This window comes from Pleuronectes platessa, chromosome 2 (assembly GCF_947347685.1).
Source record: "Pleuronectes platessa chromosome 2, fPlePla1.1, whole genome shotgun sequence".
In the NCBI taxonomy this organism is placed as follows: Eukaryota; Metazoa; Chordata; class Actinopteri; order Pleuronectiformes; family Pleuronectidae; genus Pleuronectes; species Pleuronectes platessa.
In genome coordinates, this window is record NC_070627.1 from 3,927,129 (window position 1) to 3,948,785 (window position 21,657).

Below are 21,657 nucleotides of genomic sequence, written 5' to 3' on the forward strand. Positions count from 1 at the left end.
TAATAATGACATTAAAGTAAATATGATTTAGTATGCCGTAGGAATGAAATTATAAGTAAATACGAGACTCAATGGTTCCTAATATTCACAGTAAAAGTTATTATCTGATTAAATATATCATAATTTTAACGTACATGAGTATTTGCTCTGTTCATTCATCACTTCTCTCCAGCTTCACAGGACTATAATTCCCAGCTGACTCATCAGGGACGACCTTACGCGCTGACGTCGCTCGTTCATCCCCGTGACGTCAGCACGTTGGCACGTTCCTGCTGCTATGCTAACCCGATGCTAACTTGTAGCCGAGCGGCTGCAGCTTGTGTCCGCTTCTTCTGTCGTTTCCCGCGGGGACAGGAATCGGAATCACCCGTAAACCCGTTCACTTAACCCGGAGGGTCTGCGCGTCCGTGTCGGGCCCGCGCCATGGCTCTGCAAGGCCCGGAGGAGCTGGGGGAGCAGGTCGAGGAGCCGGAGGACCAGGACGCTAGTGGCATCTCCCCGGCCGAGGAGATAACGCTGCCCCCTGGGCCCGGAGGTGACGAGGAGCCGGGGCAGACGCTCCTCCTGCCGTGGGACCGCTTCTCCACCTGGCTGCACTGCATCTGCGTGGTGGGCTTCGACCTGGAGCTGGGGCAGGCGGTGGAGGTGAGGACACGTCCAAGTTAGCGGTTGTCCTCGGCTCAGACTAGTTCCTGGAGGACACCGCACAAACATCTCATGCAGCTGTGTGTTGTTGTTGTTTTAGTCTTTGGCTGAAAACATAGACGGAGACACACGAATGCTACGACATTGTGTGTGTGTGTGTGTGTGTGTGTGTGTGTGTGTGTGTGTGTGTGTGTGTGTGTGTGTGTGTGTGTGTGTGTGTGTGTGTGTGTGTGTGTGTGTGTGTGTGTGTGTGTGTGTGTGTGTGTGTGTTTTCCATTCCTGGAGTTATTCTTTTAACAGCAGCCACAACATCACCTTTACTGATTTGACACACACACACACTAAACTCACTGAGGCCTTAAACTTTGGGATTTGAACTGGTGAGTTTTCTCCATAACCACAAAACAAACAGTGACATAAAAAGTAAATATGAGAGTTAATGTAAGAACGTGAACTAAACTTTGGGACTTGAACTGGTGTGCTTCCTCTTCAATGACAACAAACAAACACCTGTTGTTCTCACATGACGTGTGAATGCAGACATTGTGCGGTAACCTCCTTAATAACACACTGCCTGTGGTTAACACGGTGACGCACAACGACCCGTCTTTAAACACTCGGAGGATCCGACCGCTTCACTTTATCCACTTACCAGATCAGCTGTTCTCTTATCAGTCCCACTGTGGGGGAAGCCAACGTGCTGCAGCAGCAAAAAGGGAATCGAACAAACAAGTGAGAAATACAATACAAACATTAGGAACTATAAAAGGGACAAATATGTGCGATGTCCACAAACATTGTCTTTCTCACAGTTATTCTATCCACTGAGAGGTTACGTTTTAAATGTTTAAAATGGGAGCAAATTGTCCAACTTCCAGTGCCCAGAACTCAGAGAAACATTTAGTAAGATCCACAGTTTTTATTAAGAAAAGAGAAAATCATCACATTTGAGAAACTAGAACCTTAAATCATCCCACACTTAATCACCAAAAGTGTTGCTGATTTATTTTCTGTCAATCGTCTAATACTCTCATTTGTTACTCTACATTTCATAACATTGTCCACAACCTAGATAGACTCTTCTAAATCCTGGACTTTAAAGCAAGTTGTAGCAGTGGTCCACTTTTGGTACTGATGGCAGAATAGAACATTTTATGATGGTCGTCCTCTAACCAGAAGGTCAGCGGTTCAATCTCCATCCTCCCCATCTGCATGCCGAAGTGTCCTTGGGCAAGACACTAAAACCCCGAATTGCCCCTCATAGACAAAGTGGTGCCCATAGATGCACTGTATGAATTGGTGTGTGAATGGCTATAAACGGTTTAATTAGTTCATATTGATATTTACAATATACACAAACATTAGAACTTCTAGAACATGACAGTTTTGGTTTTGTATAAATAAATCTGACTTGACATAAATGACATCTAATAATAATAACACTGGAAATGTATGTGATGTCAATTCAGTAACAAGTTTTGACAAAATATGTCATTACAAAATTCAAACATTTGTTCTATTGTAGAATTGGGGTTTTCAAACCATCGTGATCAAGTGCAGTAAAATGACAGAGAGGAGTTAGAGAAAGAATCGATCCTGTGACTGAAGAGACAAATGTATGTTGGAAAAGATGTTTGAAGTTTAAACAACTTGGCGGTGAAGCAAAAGGTGCAAGAAAAAGTTTGTGGCTTGATGAGCTGGTGTTGTGTGTTTACTCTGTTCCTCTGTGTTCCAGGTCATTTATCCTCATCATTCCAAACTGTCTGAGAAGGAGGTGAGTTAAACTGACTTGTTAAAAAATGGGTTTGACTTTACTACGTTCACTGAATCCTACAAGATCTGAGCTGTAAATCATTTATATTATTTGTCGTTTGTCACCATTTCTCTCTCCTGCAGTTTGTTGTGTGTCATTGTCGGGAGTGTGGCTGAGTGAATCAACCTGTGATGATGCGATGAAAAGGACACATCAAAATCTAATCTTGTTGCTGCTTTCTTTCAGAAAACAAGTATCTGCTACCTTTCCTTCCCCGACTCAAACTCAGGTGAGTTCCTGTTTCAGCCTTTGGAACTCTTCTTTGACGTCTGAAACCTTACAGGTGTTTGTGGGAATATGCTGGGAGCTGATTATCATCATGCCGTCATTAAGAAATTGCTTTATTTCAACATTAAATGTTAGCGTTGCCTGATGGGGTTTTATACAGCGCAGGCGCAGGGTATCATGCCTCCGATGCTTTTCATTTATAGTGATAAGATATTCATATATATGATAAGAAGTAGTCCATACAACAATGTTGTCTAACCACGTCTGATGGCAATAGTTCTAAAAATATTGTCCTGACAGCCTCGCTCGATGGAGCAGCGAGACGTCGGCTGCTATATAAAGGACAAAGCATTAATTAGCATGCTCTAAATGAATGTAACACTGGTCTGTTGGTAGATTGGAGCACGGACTGGTTTGTACTCTCACTCGTCCACAATCGTCTCTCTGGAGTTGTGCATGCGAATCAAATGTGTGTTTTCCTGCAGCTGCGTGTTGTTGACTGTGAGTTATCAGGTGGTAAACATGACAAACCTGCTGCCCTCAGGGTGGAGACAGAATCAGGACACAGTGCCTATAGGGCTGCTATTTATATAACGTTGTGCTTGTATACCCAGACAAGGGGGGAGGGGGGGACATAACCTTTTTGGAGGAGGTAGGAATCTGCCGATGCTAAATGAAAACAAAGCTGTAATCCATGAATGTTATAAAACTCTTCTCAGGCACTCGATCAACCAATCAGACACCTGGAGATCTGGGAAAATATGGCAACAGTTCATTTTCCTAATGTGATGACAAAATAAATTCTCTGAATGCTTCCCTGTGTCCATCTTGTTCCTGAGGTCCTCAGTGTTGCAGACGCTCTCTCACTCAGATTATTGAAATAAGAAACGCACAAGTCAGATGAATTGAGAATCCGAGTTGTGGATCAAACGCTAACCCGGCTGCATGGTGTCATGGATTCCTGGCTCAGAACCATTTATATATTTGCCCCCTCTCACTTTCCTCTGGCATTTCTGCTTGAGGATGTGCAGAGGTCACCGGAGGTTAAAGGCTATTTGATGACTCATCGTCGACTTCCTGCTTCCACTTTTATTCCTCTTCCTGTTTGGCCTGAAATCAGGAAGAGCCACTTGACATGAAAGAGAAATGCATCTGTCACGAGTCAAAATGTCAAAAACATCTTTCTACAACTTGCACTTTGTGAGATACACAGGTAGTTTACAGAGGTGTAGATCATGGACAATGTAGAAACTAATAAATACGATTTATAGAACGTGGATTAAATCACTAGATCGGATATGGAACGTTGCAGATTTATATAAATGCATCTTAACCCCTGTCAATCTGAACATAGACCGTACAGTTCGTTGTGTTGCTTTTGTGTAGTGAAGTTTGACAGTGTGTTTGTCTCTGCTGTGTTTCCAGGCTGCCTTGGGGACACCCAGTTCTGCTTCCGCTTCCGTCAGGGTTCAAACAGGAAGTCATCACTCAGCTGCTTCCTGGAAACCACAGACCGGGACGCACCGCCATGTCTGAAGGTCGGGAAATACACACACGCTGTCATACATGAGATTTACAGTCGAGTAAACAACAGAAAACATACACAATGTTTGTCCACTCACAGAACACGGCTGGAAAATAAAACTGTGCCACAATCAAAATGAATTGCCGACACCTGACATAAAATGATGCTGTTATTTTAAACGCTGTGTGTGTCTGTGTGTGTGTGTGTATGTGTGTGTGTGTTTATGTGTGTTTGTGTGTGTGTTGCAGAGGGAACAGGGCCATTACTACGGCTACGTGTATTTCCGTCAGGTTCGGGATAAGTCTCTGAAGAGAGGATACTTCCAGAAGGTCAGTGTCAATCTGTGGAGTCTCTGCAGTTCAGATCCACCAGCATGTGATGGAAAACTGAACACCACCAGTCAAACCAGTCAGTTAGTTGCTCTTTATTAGTTCACCGGTTAAAACTCATCGACAACAGCAATAGTTTGAGAAAGACGACCTTAGGAAGAAATCTCACCGGGGGGGGGGGGGGGGGACTTTTTGAGGATAGTCAGTCACACAGATTTCACAAACACACACTTTCCCCCGGTTGTTGTCACAGCAGGTACATTCCAGTTTACTGCCCTCAGGTGATTGATCGAGTTGTAATCTCTGAATCTGTCCACTTCTCTCCACCAGTCCCTGGTCCTGATCAGTAAGCTGCCCTATGTGACCTTCTTCCACTCGCTGTTGAAGATCATGGCTCCGGAATACTTTGAGAAACAGGAGCCCTGTCTGGAGGCCGGTCAGTCCAATGCACAATGTCTACTTATCTGCTTGTTGGTGGGGGGGTGGATGGATTAAGATTCTGATTGATAATGCTCCATGTGTTTGATCCACAGCTTGTAATGACATAGACCGCTGGCCGACACCCCATCCCGGACGGATTCTAACGCTGCCCATTATGGGAGTGGTCATCAAGGTACACACACACACACACACACACACACACACACACACACAATCAATAGATGGACACCAGTAGGTTTCATCTGTAGCAGCTCATTAAGCACAGGGGACACAAAACATTACCCCACAACACTTCATATGGTTTGTACATCACGGCCCAACTGTCGCCTTCACTTCAATCACGCTGCACTCACTCACAGTATCAGTCCTCTGAAGATGCTCCAGATATCTTTGATTCATAATTATTCCCTGGGAAAATGTTAGTATATTGCGGAATCCTGCTGGAATACAAACCGTGGTGAAAGTAGACACAACCTCCTTGGTGGAGGTAACCAGCTGTGGCAGGTTCACTACTCTACGATCTTTGATTAAAACAAACAGGTGAATATTTAGTGGTCTGTGTTAAACCGGTTTGTGATGAGCATCTGAACTGTGGCTGTGTCGGGTCTTTGTGTTGCTGCAGGTTCGTATCCCGACATGTTACGACAAACCAGGAACCTCCCAGCTGGTCCAGTCCTCCCAGGTGATCACACACACACAAATACACAAACACACATTTTCTTTAAGATTTTTTAACTGTTTCTCATTTTTCACTTCTAAGTGAAGGAAGTTGTTTCTTCCAACTTTGTGTATTTTGTGACTGAAGTGTGTGAATTTACCCTGAACGTGTGATTATCGCAGCTGTAATGGAGTGTGTTATTTTCTCAGAGTGACAGTCTGGTTTCCATCGTGCTCCCAACCATCCATGAAGTGGACCTCTTCAGGTGAGAAGGTCCAAGTGTTGGTCTTCACAGTTCACATGCGTGTCCTGTCCCCACCTGCTGTTCAAAGTCAGCACTGCAGCAGTAGCAGGCACAGTCTGGACTGGGAGGGTTGTTTACCTCCGGACACCAGTTGCCTTAGAGAATATCTCCCAGAACTAATATATTGGACAAAATAAAGCTTTATATAATCTCTAAGATTATTATCGAATCCTTTTGGCAGGAAACTAAGTTGTCCCATATACGAGCTCTAAACATGTTACGTTTGTTATAATGTATTTTCATAATCTCTCTCCAGGTGTTTCTCCCCGGTCTTCTTCCACATCCAGATGCTGTGGGAGTTGGTGTTGTTGGGGGAGGCACTGGTCGTGATGGCGCCGTCGCCAGCAGAGTCATCAGATACTGTCCTGGCACTGGTCAGGTGAGTTGATGGACACGGGGTCTCTCTGCCAGCAGCTGCTTTTCAATTCGTATTCTGAGGTTGTGTCTTATAAACTCTGGAGACAAATTAAATTATCTTGAAATGCAATCGTCGTGTCTGTGATCCAGTTAATTTCACATCTAAAATTCAGTGTTTAAAATCAGTTTCTGTAGTTTCTTGGTGAACTATTGACACTGACTGGTTCCATACATGCAAATATGTCTGATCAGAATCAGAATCAGAATCAGAATTCTTTTTATTGCCTTGTATATTTTCACATACAGGAAATTGCCTTGGTGTGGTTGGTGCACTTTACAAACAACAATATAAAAACAACAATATAGAGCAATATAAACATCAATATAAAAAACAACAATATCGAAAAAATAATATATACAGTAAATGTGTTTTGTGCGGTTTTAAGGTGCAAAGATTGGTGGTAGTGCCAATAATGTAGTGTTATAAATTATGTGCGAGGGTGGGGGGGGGGGGGGGGGTCAGCAGAGTCAGTGTGATGGGGGGGGCTTGTTTGTGAGCCCCACTGCCATGGGGAAAAAGCTGTTCAGGTGACGCGAGGTTTTAGTCCTGACGGCCCGGAACCTTTTCCCAGATGGAAGTCTCTGGAACAGGTGGTGACCGGGATGGGAAGGATCAGCGATGATCTTGCCTGCTCTCTTTCTGGTCCTGGAGTGGAACAGGTCTAGGAGAGCCGGCAGGTCACAGCCGATGACCTTCTCAGCTGACCGAATGATCCGCTGCAGTCTGCCCTTGTCCTTGGCAGTGGAGGCAGCGAACCAAACGGTGATGGATGAGGTGAGGATGGACTCAATGATGGCTGTGTAGAACTCAACCATCACTTTCCGCGGCATGCTGAATTTCCTCAGTTGCCGCAGGAAGAACATCCTCTGCTGGGCCTTCTTGGTGATGGAGGTGATGTTCTCCGTCCACCTCAGGTCCTGTGCTATGATCGTCCCCAGGAATCTGAATGACTCCACTGTTTTAACTGGGGAGTCGCACATGGTGAGGGGGGCGGTTTGGGCTGGGCTCCTCCTGAAGTCTGCCACCATCTCTACAGTTTTTGAAGCGTTCAGCTCCAGGTGGTTCTGGCTGCACCAGGAAGCCAGGCTGTTAACTTCCTCTCTGTAGGCGGCCTCGTCCCCATTGGAAATTAATCCAATAAGGGTGGTGTCGTCGGCAAACTTCAGGAGTTTGACAGAGGGATGGCTGGAGGTGCAGTTGTTGGTGTAGAGGGAGAAGAGGAGAGGAGAGAGCACACAACCTTGAGGGGCTCCAGTGCTGATGGTCCGGGTGTCAGAGACAAGCTTCCCCAGCCTCACGCGCTGCTTCCTGTCGGTCAGGAAGTTGGTGATCCACCTGCAGGTGGGGTCAGGCACGCTCAGCTGGGTCAGCTTGTCCCGGAGAAGAGCTGGAGAGATGGTGTTGAATGCGGAGCTGAAGTCCACAAACAAGATCCTGGCGTAGGTGCTGGGGGAGTCGAGGTGCTGGAGGATGAAGTGGAGTCCCATGTTGACTGCATCGTCTACGGACCTGTTGGCTCTGTAGGCAAACTGCAGCGGGTCGAGGAGGTGGTTGGTTATAGTTTTGAGGTGGGTCAGCACGAGTCGCTCGAAGGTCTTCATTACTACAGAGGTCAGGGCGACTGGTCTGTAGTCATTAAGGCCTGTGATCCTCTGCTTCTTGGGAACGGGGATGATGGTGGATGTTTTCAGGCAGGCGGGTACAACACATTCAGCCAGTGAGGTGTTGAAAATGTCCGTGAACAATGGAGAAAGCTGATCCGCACAGTGCCTCAGTGTAGAGGGGGAGACAGCGTCTGGTCCAGCTGCCTTGCGGGGGTTCAGTTTCTTCAGGAGCTTATTTACATCTCTCTCCTGAATTGAGAGAGGTGTGAAGGGGGGGATGGAGGTGATGGGGCAGTCTGGGGCCATTTTGTGGGGGGGGCTAGTGTCTTTGTCCAGGCTGGGGAGAAGAGGTGTGATAGATGCGGGGGGGGTTTGAGAGGGTCTATCGAATCTACAATAAAAGTCATTCAGATCGTTGGCAAGTCTCAAGTCTTCCACAGAGTGGGGGGATTTGGTCTTGCAGCCGGTGATCACCCGAAGGCCTTTCCAGACTGACGAGGAGTCGTTGGCTGCAAACTGTTGTTCCAGCTTCTTTGAATACAGTCGTTTGGCCTCCTTAATCTCCTTGCCAAACGAGTATTTAATTAGTCTGAACCTATCCATGTCCCCACTCTTGAAGGCCACCTCTTTCTCCAAACGAAGCTGTTTGAGTTTTGCTGTGAACCAGGGCTTGTCGTTGTTATAACACACCCTGGTGCGTGTTGGAATACATCGGTCTTCACAGAAGCTGATGTAGGACGTCACAGCATCTGTATATTCGTCCAGGCTGTAAGTGGCAGTTCTAAAAATGTCCCAGTCTGTGTTTTCAAGGCAGTCACGCAGCTCCTCCACAGCTTCTCTGCTGCTCCAGTTCTTTGATCTCAGCACAGCAGGTTTAGAAATCTTGAGTTTCTGTCTGTAAGCCGGGATCAGGTGAATGAGAGCGTGGTCGGACAGACCCAGGGCAGCGCGGGAGACTGCATGATAAGCCTTGCTGATGGTGCTGTAGCAGTGATCCAGGGTGTTCTCCCCCCTGGTCGGGCATTTAATTAACTGTTTATATTTTGGGAGCTCCTGAGATAAGTTCCCCTTATTAAAGTCCCCAAGGACAATAACGGGGGAATATGTGTTCTCTCTCCTTCTCTCCACTCCCAGTATCTGCTCAGCGAGTTGTCGTTGAGCCTCGCGCACGTCAGCTTGCGGGGGGATGTAGACTCCAGCCAGGATGAAAGAGGTGAATTCCCGGGGAGAGTAGAACGGTCTGCAGGTGATGAAAAAAGTTTCCAGGTCCGGAGAACAGGACTGTAAAATGACTTTCACGTCGCTGCACCAGCCCTGGTTTATATAAAAACAAATCCCTCCGCCTTTTGCCTTGCGTGAGAGGATCGGGTCGCGGTCCGCGCGTAACAGCTGAAAGCCGGTCAGCTGTGCGGCGGAGTCCGGTGTGGCTTCGGTCAGCCACGATTCAGTAAAACAGAATACAGAAGATTTGCCATTTGCCATTTGTTTCATAAATTGTATTTTCCTATATTAAAGTATAAGCGCTTAACTCTGCAGCTCAATCAGGCTTCACACATGTCTCTGATCTGTGTGATGTGTGTGTCTCTCTGCAGCTGTATCTCTCCCCTGCGTTACTGCAGCGACTTCCGACCGTACTTCACCATCCACGACAGTGAATTTAAAGAGTACACCACCCGGACGCAGGCTCCGTGAGTAAAGATGAACCAGCACAGCGGCTAGCATGCTGCCCTTTAGCAAGGCACTGTATAAAGAGATTTGTAGGAAGACAAATATAACCTGATGATTGTGGCGTCACACGTGTCCTCTCTCTCTCCATCTACAGGCCGTCAGTCATTCTAGGAGTGACCAATCCTTTTTTTGCTAAAACGCTGCAGCACTGGCCGCACATCATCCGCAACGGGGACATGAAGCAAGCAGGTAGATTTGCTTTCTCGCTCGCAACCCTCCAGAACATTCCAGAAGAACGTCCAGACTTAAGCGCACGTCTGACAGCCGCTGGCATTGTCTGTTCTCCTCAGGTGAGATGGCCAAGCAGATGAAAGTGAAGAAACTGAAAAACCTCAAAACTCTGGACTCTAAACCCGGTAAATGCTTCTAACTTTTCCTCTTTGTCGTCATAATGTGGTAAAGCTATGTGACACCTCACATGACAGACGAGGGGCTCTCTCACAAACTCACATTCACTCTTGTGAGGCAGCAGATTATCCACCAGGGGGCGCAACTCTCCAGTATCAAACCCATCGTGATGACACCCATTGGTTTGTGAGCTGAATTTGGCATTTTGTTCGGCGCCATCTTGGTTTTTTGAAAGCAGACATAACCATATTTGGTGGAACAGGGGGTGGAGCCTGACCTTAGCTGTCAATCACACTGTATCCACGCCCTGGTTCATTCACATCATCGCTGTACTGAAAAAAGATTTGAAACTAGAGATTGAGACAATAAACTCTACAAGAAAAAGTTTCCTGACGTTATTAATCAAGTCAGACGTAGATTTTTCATCTTCTGACTTCTTTCAAAACCAGTGGAGTTGCCCTCTGCTGGTCATTTGAGAGAATGCAGGATTCATACCTCCAAATACCTTCTGTTCTTGTGAATACAATATGTCAAGAGCACTTTGAGGGAAGTTCTTCATCTGCGGTACACAGGTTCTGTTTGACTTGAGGACGAACTGATGAGGTTTTGGGGGTCGAAGGTCACGGTGAACCTGTACACAACCGCAGGGCAGTAATTGTTATGTACGGTCTATGGATCAGCTTTAGTTTCCTGACGTTTGTGTGTTTTGCAGGTGTGTACACTGCGTATAAGCCATATCTCAACAAAGATGAAGAAATCATCAAACAGCTTCAGAAGGTAAGACAACGTCTCCTCTCGAAAACAGGACGTGCTCTTCAACCAAAGTGACTTTTGTTAAATCTTTTGGCTTAATTTTGGTGGAACACTCACAGATATATGAAGAAGTGGAGCATGTGTTTACTAATGATGGATCTGTGATGAGGTGACATCTGATGGAGACAAGTCGTGAAGGTGTCGATCATTTTTTTGTTCCTCGATCCTCAGGGTGTTCAACAAAAGAGACCCTCAGCGGCCCAGAATGCAATTCTTCGACGCTACTTCCTAGAACTGACTCAGAGCTTCATCATTCCACTGGTAACAACGATTAACACATGTTTTTATCTCTCTGTGTCTCTGAGGAAGGTGTTGATTCATTGTCACACTGTGTTTTGTTTCCGGGTGTTACTTATAATGCATTGAAACATAAAGCAATTTACACCAGATGCCTCATTAATAGGGACTCATCCTCCATGATGAGAGCTCGAGATCACCTCTTTATGTTTTCTGTCAGTGCTGCTGCAGCCAGGTTTGAGCTGAATAATGAAAATGAATAATGCTGAGTAATGAAATGTGTGTTTGTGTGTGTGTGACAGGAGCGGTATGTGGCCAGTCTCATGCCTCTCCAGAAGTCCATCAGTCCCTGGAAGAGTCCTCCTCAGCTCCGACCGTTCATCCAGCAGGACTTCATGAAGACACTGGAGAAAGCTGGACCTCAGCTCACATCCAGACTGAAAGGAGACTGGATAGGACTCTACAGGTTCTCAAACACACACACACACACACACACACACACACACACACACAAACACACCAAGTTGTAATTAGAGCCTGATTTTGTCATGAGGGTTTGTTATCAGAACTTTTAATCCCTAATATTGATATCTGCATTGGCCTCCAAAAAATCTGTCCGGCTCTAGTTCTGATAAACTATGAAATCCCACTTGAACATTTACTTTCCTGGAAGTGTGTCTCTAGATCTATTGTGAAAGGATTCTACTTTATATATAGACTCTGTCACATGATTAATGAAACGCACAGTTTCCAGAGCATCACGTGGACTCCTGTGTGTTTTGCGTTGCAGAAATTTCCTCAAGTCTCCGAACTTTGACGGCTGGTTCCGCAACAGGAGGAGAGAGATGACCCAGAAACTGGAGGCTCTGCACCTGGAGGCGCTTTGTGAGGAGGTGAGGAGGGAGGGGTGAGGCCAGGTGAGGAGGGAGGGGGCAGGGCCTGGTCTCAGAGGACGTGGTTTACGGAGGATTTCCCATTTGCATCACAAGCTTGTCTCTCTCTTAGTGTTTTGCATTGTTAGCAACTTGTTAGCATCGCCACCAGGGGGCAATGAATCCTCGGATAGTTGACCCTGAGAAGGATCCACCTGTTGGACCTTTCGTTTCTCCAGAGTAGAAGGACGTCCCTCTATAATGTCCACACACCTCATGTCACCGTTTCATTTTGATTGTATTTTATTTTTTGTAAGTTAATTGGCTCAGAGCTTCTTTACCTCACTGAAGCATGAGACACACAGGATCGACTGTCAGGCAGGTTTGTGTGGAGCAAACCGAACCAGTCCATCCAACTGGTCGAGGCGAATCCATGTTCATTATCTTTAAAGCCAAGAAGGATGGATACAATAAGTCTCTCTGTCTCTCTCTCTCTATCTCTCTCTCCCCCCTCCCTCCCTCCCTCTGCCTCTCTCCCTCTCTCCCTCCCTCCCTCCCTCTCTCTCCCTCTCCCTCTCCCTCTCTCTCTCTCTCTCTCTCTCCCTGTCCTGTTTGAAGGATCTGCAGGTGAGAGTCCAGAAGCACACAGAGGTGGAGACGGTTGATCTGGTTCTGAAGCTGAAGGATAAACTGGTGAGTACAAACTAGTTCAAGGCTCAAGCAACTGCTTATACTATTACTACTTCTAATGGGATGACTGGTTCTTACACTGCTCTGACTAATAACACCTCTACTGCTGATGCTCCTCCTACGTTATGAATCAGGGCTTCTGTGGGTCTAGTTAGTTAAAAATGTAACAGGATTACTATCCCTAGCTGTAAGTAGTTTTCTGTGTGTTTTTTAAAAGATCTTAAATGGAACATGAATAAACTATATTGACATAAACAGTGATGCACGTGCCTCCCTGCTGCAGGATCAGGCGGAGAGGGAGCAGCTCCCGGTGCGTCCGGGGACCCTGAACAAGCTGAAGGCCCACATCGACGCAGTCATCCTGGCCCTACCCGAGGACCTGCAGGGCATTCTCCACAAGCCCGCCACTCCCTGACCTTTGACCCCCAGCCTGAAACTCTAATGCCACTTTGAGGGGGGGGGGGGGGGGGGGGAGTCTCCTCCCTGGTGGCCCCCGGGTAGAGGGGCCCCCGTGCACTCAGACTAAGGACCCCCTGCTCGGGTTCAACATGGAAAGCACATTGAACTTTTGTTTTACCAATTTATACAACTCAATTCAGTTATCCACCCCCCCCCCCCCCCCCCCCCCACGCTACTGTTTTATTAAGAGGATTTTTTTTTTGTTTTCTGTTTTTTAAATCACAAAAACATTAAGTGAAGAAAAGAGCGAGTGACACATTTCTAATTCATCGCGTGTTTGCTCTTTTCAAACATGACACATTAACTTTAGTGTATCTGAGCCGACACAGGATTTGTCATCATGAAAGCAGGAAGACCACCCCCCCCGCTGACCTCTGACCCTCAGTGTTTTTAACCTGTTGACGTTTTTAATTTTTACTTTTTTAACTTGACGATGGAGTGCTGCAGGCAGAACTGACTCTGGAGTTTTTTTTCAATCCATTTCTAAAAAAAAATTATGTTTTTTAAAAGAAGTGCACTTCATCGCTGACTGGACCAGTGTGCCCTTCACGCACACACACACACACACACACACACTGACACTTTTATGCAAACAAACTGAACCGAGCAGAGCCAAGCAGTGCTTTATAATTACATTTTACTAAAACGTTATCCTAACAAACACACAAACATTAGGCACCAGCGACCGTCAGTGCATGTCTCTCATCTGAAGTGCTAATGAGCAAATCCTCTTCTCTGTATTCATGTTGACGCTGTCTCAGAAAGTTTGATTTGGTTTTGATTCTATTTCATTTCTGACGTTTGTGTCACTGCTGTGGGAAAAAGCTTTTTTTTGTGTGCGGGTTGAAGAAAGTCTTAAGTTAAAGTCAGCAAAAAATCCAAACTCAAGTTAGAAATGTTGAATTAAATCAGACTTATGGCACAAGTCAGAATTATGAAAAGTTTGAGGTGGTTATGAACTCTATAGAGCATTTATCAAAACTATGAGAAGTGTTAATTGTGACTGAGACGAATGAGGTTTCTGAAGAAAAGCGTTTTCCTTCTCCACCTCCAATGTGATCGTTCCCCAGGACAGACGTTGACACCAGGTCTGAACGAGGCCTGAGTCTCAATCTGCGTCTGAGAGAAAACTTAACATTCATTCTTTATTCTCCCTCTGAATTAAATACATTCTGCTGAGGAGTCACTAGAGTTCACCTCTTTACCGCTCAGGATATCTTCCCTTCAGACATGAGTGTAGTTCTTCCTGAGCAAGGGAAGGACACAGATGCTTCGTCAAACTAAAAATCAGAAAATATTTAGATTCCTGTCAAATAAATAAATAAACCCAACAAACGTATTCAGTTCTAATAAAACCACTAGAAAATCCAACCCTTCAACTACAACCTGTGTTTAATTTACATTAATTCAAAAGATTTTTGGGTTGACGGGAAGTTTTTGTGGTTTCGGTCAATTAGGCTTTTTATTTTTTCCTTTATTAACACTAACATAGAGTCTTAGATAATCTGGTTAAATTCTTTTTTACATTTTGAAGTGAAGGGGCCAAAATGTGCATATTCCCCCTAACAGTTAAAAAACAAAAGCATTTATTCTATTGACGGCAGTAACGCTTCCACAGGTCACACAGAGTGTAAAGGACTTGATGGCAGAGATTATGTCTCAAATAGTAGAAAGTGGCTGCACACGTCTGTACGTGGAGCAAGTTGACGTCTGCGTTTCAAAATAGCTCTCGTGTGGAAAAGTTGACCACCCTCCTCGTCATGGATTACGTCATGCGGTGGTGTTTTGTTTGGGGGGGGCATTTTCTTTTAAGCCACGATATAACTCATGTTCGATAAATGCTTTTTTTTTGTTTTTGTCGAGCAGATAATTGTAAAGAAAAGTGACAAGAGTATGAGCTGGTTGGAAAAACCTGTGACATCTGGATGTTGGGAAACCACGTAACTTTTCTATCTGTGAAACGATAACACAACTTTTTATCAACTTTTCCATGGAGGGCTGTTTGTCCTCGATGTCGTGCTCCGCAGAGGAGAGGACTTTTGTAAATAACAATGTAAAGTGACATGTTGGCCCTGATGTGAGGATGTACCATAATTATTTTGCTATGACAACAGATGTGTTGCTAAATACAGAGTTATAAATGAGAATTTCTTCATATGATGTTTGTTTAATTCCGTTGTTGTTGACACACTTTGACATTTTGAATCTGTTGCTCGTTTGCTAACAAACTCAACAAGAACGTATTCGATCGTTTCTCTCCCCTCGAAAAACCTCCGGCTGAAGTCCACAGCTGTTAATCAGTGACAATAAGCTCCTTTTATTTATTGGTGTCAATGACCGACACTTATATGCTCTCTTATCAGAAAGGATCGATCGTGGACAGTTTAACCAAAGGGGAAGTTAAGGAGCGTGAGGAAGCATCCAATATGAATCAAAACCACATTTAGTAGTAGAACCATATAAAAATAATAAAAGATGTTCAGCAAGTAGCCTGACATGAGCTTTTACACAGCTACACATATCTGATGACACTGTTTCTGTTTGAAGCCACTTCACTGAAGCCCCGAGGCTGCAGCTTGAATAAAGACCTGGCGACGTGAAGGACGTGTTGATGAAGTTGATCTTTATTGATGCTCACATGACGCCCACAGCTGTTATTGAGTTCCCTAAATATGTCCTATATAGTCGTAGATATCAGTTCCCTAATTATGTCCCAAAACTCGAAGATATCAGTTCCCTAAGTATGTCCCATATGTTCCTCACTTCAGGAAAAGTGACAAAAATCAAAAGTGTTAATGAACTGAATATATAGAATCCAGGGTATGACTGAGACTATTCAGTACTGTTCATGTAAATATAATTGTATCAAATCGTTTGATTTGATATTGATAAATGCTGATTATTGATTCATTCTGAGTTATTATTGGATGATTAAATGAGGAACATTGGATGCAGCTTGCTCTCCATCTGCTTCTGTATGTTTCACTGAAACTCTCCCTCTCTTTTCTTACTCTCCTCCACTTTGAAAACCATCCTGCTCTTCTTCTCTCCCCTCAGGCCACGGCCCCTCCCCCTTTTGCTGATTGGCTGTTGCTCCAGCATCTGGTACGTGTCCTCCAACAGAGCGTTTCCACCGAGAGAGTAGCTGATGTCGGACCAAGTGAGGACTGAGCCACGGGACGGCCTAGAGACACAAACACAATATATATGAACCTGAACAGTCATAAATCAATCATAAACTGAGACACAGACACACAGACACACACACACACGTGTTCTTACCTGTAGGTGCTGGGCCTCATGTATTGGATGATTTCTCTGTAGCTTAGAGGATAATCCCACATCTGGACGTCTGTCAACTGACCATCAAATCCTGGAACATAGATCACAGGATCGTTTCCCTGTGGAAGCTGAACACACACACACACACACACACACACACACACACACACACACACACACACACACACACACACACACACACACACACACACACAGCAGGGAGATAATGTTAGAGACAGTGATGAAGATTTAAGATGATTAATACACAGCAGCAGATGCTCCGCAGGATTCATTGTGAGCGAGTGAGTGTGTTGATAACGAAGAAACTAAATATCTCAGGATGAGAAACAGTGACGGACACGAAGAAGACAAAGAGTTTGACCCCCAGAGGTCATGTCTCACCTGATAGAGCAGAATCTTCCTGATGCTCATGTTTGATCCGCTGAACACCTGCCCTACATTCTTCACACCGTCCACGGTGACACAGACTCTGGTCCATATGTCCTGGGGAAAACCTCCAGGCCAGAATTGAACGTTGGTTCTGAAAGTTTGTGTGTTATAATACCCCCAGTTCAGTGAGTAGAGAGAATTGTAACTGGCTAACCCAAGAGTCACAGGGTTTGAGCCGGATGGGAAGAGTTTGAGGAGTGGGGGGTTTCCTGTTGTCGAATAGTCAGTGAGGTAACGCAGACACACAGACAAACCTGCAGGATGCAAATGAGGAAGTGTTGATTTACAAATTCAAGTTAAAAGCACAATCTGTCATTCTATGTAACAAGGGGTCTCTGGAGGCATTGAATTCAATTGGATATCATAGAATATAAAAAAGAAACAGGTCCTTAAGTTTGAAACTTGGAATAATAACATCTGGAATAAGGTAAGTACAACACAACTCAACAAGATATAGGATATAATATATATATATATATATATATATCATCGATTTGATGGATTTAAGATTCATATTACATCTTTAAGTAAATACCACACGGACAACTCTGTCTGGTTTTGTACTTTGTCAGTCACCTGTAGTTGAAAACGGCGTGGTCCTAGGGGTGGTGGTGGTGGTCTTAGGGGTGGTGGTGGTGGTCTTAGGGGTGGTGGTGGTGGTCTTAGGGGTGGTGGTGGTGGTCTTAGGGGTGGTGGTGGTGGTCCTACGGGTGGTGGTGGTGGTCTTAGGGGTGGTGGTGGTGGTCCTACGGGTGGTGGTGGTGGTCTTAGGGGTGGTGGTGGTGGTCCTACGGGTGGTGGTGGTGGTCTTAGGGGTGATGGTGGTGATGGTCCTACGGGTGGTGGTGGTCTTAGTCCTAGGGCTGTTGGGGGTGTAGGAGGGGGGATAGAAGGTGATTCCTCCTCCATTAGAAGATAAGGTGAACATCTTCCCATCCAAATTTACTACAGGACGAGCTGGAGACATGAAGAGGAAGAAACAACAAAGATCTTTTTCTGCACATTCTATCGGTGGAAGTGTTGTAGAGTACACAGTAATATTATTATTCTCATGTATATTATATTTTTGTCAATAGCAAGAGATGGTAAAGCAATATAATATAATATATTATATTATAGTATCAAAACCTTTGTGCGGGTGTGGGACACTGAAGGTTTGTACTTTTAATACAATGAATCAACCGGTTTGTCAAGCATAGTTTCAATGTTATCTGTGTGTGTGTGTGTGTTTGTGCATTTTTACTTCCTCCTGAGTGAGGAGAGAGTTATAGTTAGACATGAATTGATCATGGTTATGTTGTCCAGGAAGTTAATGTAAGTCTATATAATGTCCTCTAAACTCATGGGTACGTGTGTGTGTGTGTGTGTGTGTGTGTGTGTGTGTGTGTGTGTGTGTGTGTGTGTGTGTGTGTGTGTGTGTGTGTGTTTATACGTGCACCTGTTGTCCATGTAGTAGTGGTGGTTCTCGGTCTTGGAGTAAATGTTGTCACACCCGACACTGACATCATAACCATCACAATAGAAACAAAAGGTAGCTTCATCTTCATCTTCATCTTCATCCGCCTCCTCACTCAGCAGGGTCTTTGCAGTGAAGTGTGTGTGTCTGTCTGTGTGTCCCCGTCCCTCTGAACAGGCTGCACCCTCCTCTATCTCTTATTTCCTGCTTCAACTCTCGTTTCTGTGGAAAGAAACGAGATCCAGCTTCTGGTGTGTACGGAAGCCTTTTGCATTCACTTGAAAAAACTTTCACTGCCGCATATTCTGAGATAAGTTTCTGTTTTTCTGAATAATAATTTTTTTTAAAAGGCTCTTTTTTTCTGAGTTATGTTTTCTCCGGAAAAGGCGTCACCTCCATCCTGCCTGAAGCGCTCACCTGCATGGAGTCTGGTGGCTGCTGCATCAGCCTGAACCTGCAACTGTGCTCAATGATCTCAAGTGAAACGGTGTCAACACAGGTAAGGAAAGTTTTTGGTTACATGTTAGATGACAAATTCTGTGACGTCTTTTGACCACATGTAACAACAGAGAGCGATCGACAGTGACAGCAGCCTGTCTCCCTAGAGGCTCGATCCAGCTCGCTGTGATCGATTCCCTGTTTATAAACCTATCTAGTCTTTTGATGAAGTTACATGGAACTGTTGCACTCCTAGACAGTCTTTGTTTGGCAACTTTTCTTGTATTATTAGCGCCATGACGTATAGTATAGCGTCAGCCTATCCTTCTGTATAAATAACAGTGAACTACATAAGACTAACAAACGAAATATTTGAATTATGGAAAAAAATGAAAACTATATTTCCTTTATCAATCAAAATCCCCAAAAATTCATGATATGTACTATACATGTCGTGTTGTGCAGTATTTATAAAACGTTATTAGGGGAGAGCTGGGTAATGTGAGACACCCCCTGTATCTGTGACCATTATGTTTTCAAGCCCCTCCCATTCCCCCCTTGCCATGAAGGAGAAGTTGGTGCTGGTGCTGTGGTAATTATGTTTTTTCACAAAAATGCATGTAAAAGTAAAAAAAATTGCTTTGAACTTAATCAACTGTTGTGTCAAAACAAATTGATTCAGGTAGAAAAACTTATATCATACATGTTGGTGAACTTCCAACATATAAAACCATGTGATTGATGCTAGCTGAAGATTAGCCTGAATTGCTAAGAGATGTTGTTTTTTCTAAACTGTTGGCTGTGGGGTAAAGTGAGACATGAAGCACAAGTTAAGTTTAGTCTTTAACATAATTTAGTGTTATATTACATTACATATGTTTTATTTTTAATGTCATAAACATTGTAGAAAAGCCATCATGCCAAGAAACTATAAACCAGGAAGACAACCTGGGGCCAAACACCCCTCACAGAGATGGAGAGTGCAGCCGCTGAGGTCATGCAAGGAAAGAAGTCCTTAAGAAAAGCTGGAAGGGATAGAAATATTAATAAGACAACCCTCAAAAGATTCATAAAGAAAAAAGAGAAAGGGGAAGTAAAATCCCTAATGCATCTAAGAAATAAAAGAAGGGCCTCAAAGATGACAAGAAAAATAGAGCTAGGCTGGATAAATGATAAGAAACAGGTGAAAAAACGCAACTGGAGGAACCAGACTTCTTGATATTTCCAAAACAGCCACAAAGAAAGACATTCTGTCACATGCTAAGAGGCTATTTTTCCCAAATGAGAAATCGAGAAATGGAAAGTGGGAAGAGTTTAGTCACGATATTGTTGACTTTCAGGAAGCATACCTTGATGACACAGAAAACACCAGACAGTGAACAGCAAACACACACTGTGGAAGATGATGGGCAAAGTACCAACAAAATGTCAGCGTTTGTTTCTACTGCGGTGGAGAAACTGATCTCACATCTGTGTACAATATATCGGAACTCATTTTTTTGCCCTATGCAAGGTGACGCATTTTTGAGGTGTTTTCGATGGTACAGTCCCATTTGAGCCTAACCTTCCAATAGAAGAGGCACACATAAACACTGACACCTAGAATTCAAGGATGAAGCCATGATAAGCTACTCTGTGAACTACAACTTCATTGATGAAATTGGTGCAGATGTGGATGGTGTGTCCAGGGACATATATATGCTGCCTTCTGGACAGACTTTTTAGACTGTGCGGCAGAGGGTCCAGATGTGAGGGTTCCATCGCTGTCCCCATAATGCCAAGAAGAAGAATGGAGATCTGTTGGTAGAATAATGGTCAAGGGATTGGAGGACCATGGATATTTCCCTTCTCGGCTCGCTCAAGCCTTTACAGCAGCAGTCACATTTGGTGAACATTCTGTCTCATCTGATTTCCTGTTTGACTCCCTGATGTTGTATCTTAGTCAGGATCTCTTGTCCACTGCTTTGCAAGAGGCTCTAGTTGGTGATGATGAAGATGAGTTCCTTGATCGTATGGATCGCAAGGGAGCAAAAACAGTACCAACACAAGAAAACTTGAAAGCCATGCTTCTCCGAGTGGCCCACAAGAAAATAATCCAGCAACCGAAATACGCACTGGATAACATCGCAGCAGTCGCAGGTCCGACTCTCAGGAAGTTCTTCCTCAGTGTGCTGGAAATCCGGAAGATGTATGATGATCTTAAACCAACAACGTGAAAGGTGTTAAAGCTGATCCCGGCCTCTCCACCTACACCATCACAGAATCACAGTTTGTGGTTTTTACATCAGTACTTTAGGGGATTGGATGAAATAGGCCTCCGGGAAATGTTAAGATTTGTGACTGAGTCTGATGTCATCTGCGTTAAGGAAACTGAAGTCATGTCCACCTCGTTAGCATGGCGGCTAACTGCACATACATGTAGCCCAACTTTGGAGCTGCCGTCAACTTACAACAGCTATTCTGAGCTTCGAGCTGAAATGGAGACTCTACTGTCCAGTAACTCCTATACAATGGACATTGCAGAGGAGTGCCTCTGTCACTCACTCACATGTACACACTTTTCCCTTTCTTGTTACATTTTTGTCCGGTTGTAGCCTGATCAGAGCCGACAGTCAAGATCCAAACAGTGTGATTGTGAGACAGAGATAATGTGGGGACTATGTGGTGATTAGCTCAGGAGCTGTATTATGAGCTCACAATTAGCATTTTCTATTTTATCAAGACAGACATCACCTCACTTAAACTGTTTGTAACAAATGGTTGATGAACAGTATGTTCATGCTCTTGAAGGACTTTTACACCAAACAACAAATGTGCAAATCTGCTAAATAGTTTACTGCTGTTGTGTACTTTTTTCATCTTAATATACAGCTCAGTTCAGTTTTGTAGACAATATGAAAGTCTTTAAGTTAAGTGGTA

General features: G+C 44.5%; 2 protein-coding genes across 2 annotated transcripts; one reads left to right on the forward strand and one right to left on the reverse strand.

Moving 5' to 3' along the window:
* The first annotated feature begins 282 nt into the window (after window positions 1-282).
* Window positions 283-13,112, forward strand: dennd6aa (DENN/MADD domain containing 6Aa). The gene is made up of 19 exons (XM_053446525.1): window positions 283-645; window positions 2,381-2,419; window positions 2,645-2,687; window positions 4,112-4,224; window positions 4,460-4,540; window positions 4,871-4,976; window positions 5,074-5,153; window positions 5,604-5,663; window positions 5,849-5,904; window positions 6,200-6,322; window positions 9,558-9,653; window positions 9,788-9,882; window positions 9,984-10,049; window positions 10,754-10,818; window positions 11,026-11,115; window positions 11,394-11,557; window positions 11,882-11,984; window positions 12,582-12,656; window positions 12,937-13,112. The coding sequence occupies exons 1-19, from the start codon at window positions 424-426 to the stop codon at window positions 13,066-13,068; spliced, it is 1,809 nt and encodes a 602-aa protein (XP_053302500.1). The 5' UTR covers window positions 283-423; the 3' UTR covers window positions 13,069-13,112.
* Window positions 13,113-15,718: 2,606 nt separating this feature from the next.
* LOC128461568 (uncharacterized) lies at window positions 15,719-18,522 on the reverse strand. The gene is made up of 5 exons (XM_053446550.1): window positions 18,283-18,522; window positions 17,421-17,801; window positions 16,797-17,098; window positions 16,395-16,522; window positions 15,719-16,296 (listed from the first exon to the last, which is right to left on the reverse strand). Exons 1-5 carry the CDS (start codon window positions 18,401-18,403, stop codon window positions 16,095-16,097), a joined length of 1,134 nt encoding a protein of 377 aa, XP_053302525.1. The 5' UTR covers window positions 18,404-18,522; the 3' UTR covers window positions 15,719-16,094.
* Window positions 18,523-21,657: the final 3,135 nt, after the last annotated feature.

Bases quoted from the DNA above. Each gene is read 5' to 3' on its own strand.
- dennd6aa (XM_053446525.1), top strand. From the start codon at position 424: ATGGCTCTGCAAGGCCCGGAGGAGCTGGGGGAGCAGGTCGAGGAGCCG. The intron at 6,323-9,557 runs GTGAGTTGATGG...GTCTCTCTGCAG, and splicing joins ACTGTCCTGGCACTGGTCAG to CTGTATCTCTCCCCTGCGTT. The intron at 10,819-11,025 runs GTAAGACAACGT...CTCGATCCTCAG, and splicing joins TCATCAAACAGCTTCAGAAG to GGTGTTCAACAAAAGAGACC.
- LOC128461568 (XM_053446550.1), bottom strand. From the start codon at position 18,403: ATGAAGATGAAGATGAAGATGAAGCTACCTTTTGTTTCTATTGTGATG. The intron at 17,099-17,420 runs GTGACTGACAAA...TGCATCCTGCAG, and splicing joins CACGCCGTTTTCAACTACAG to GTTTGTCTGTGTGTCTGCGT. The intron at 16,523-16,796 runs GTGAGACATGAC...GTGTGTGTTCAG, and splicing joins GGAAGATTCTGCTCTATCAG to CTTCCACAGGGAAACGATCC.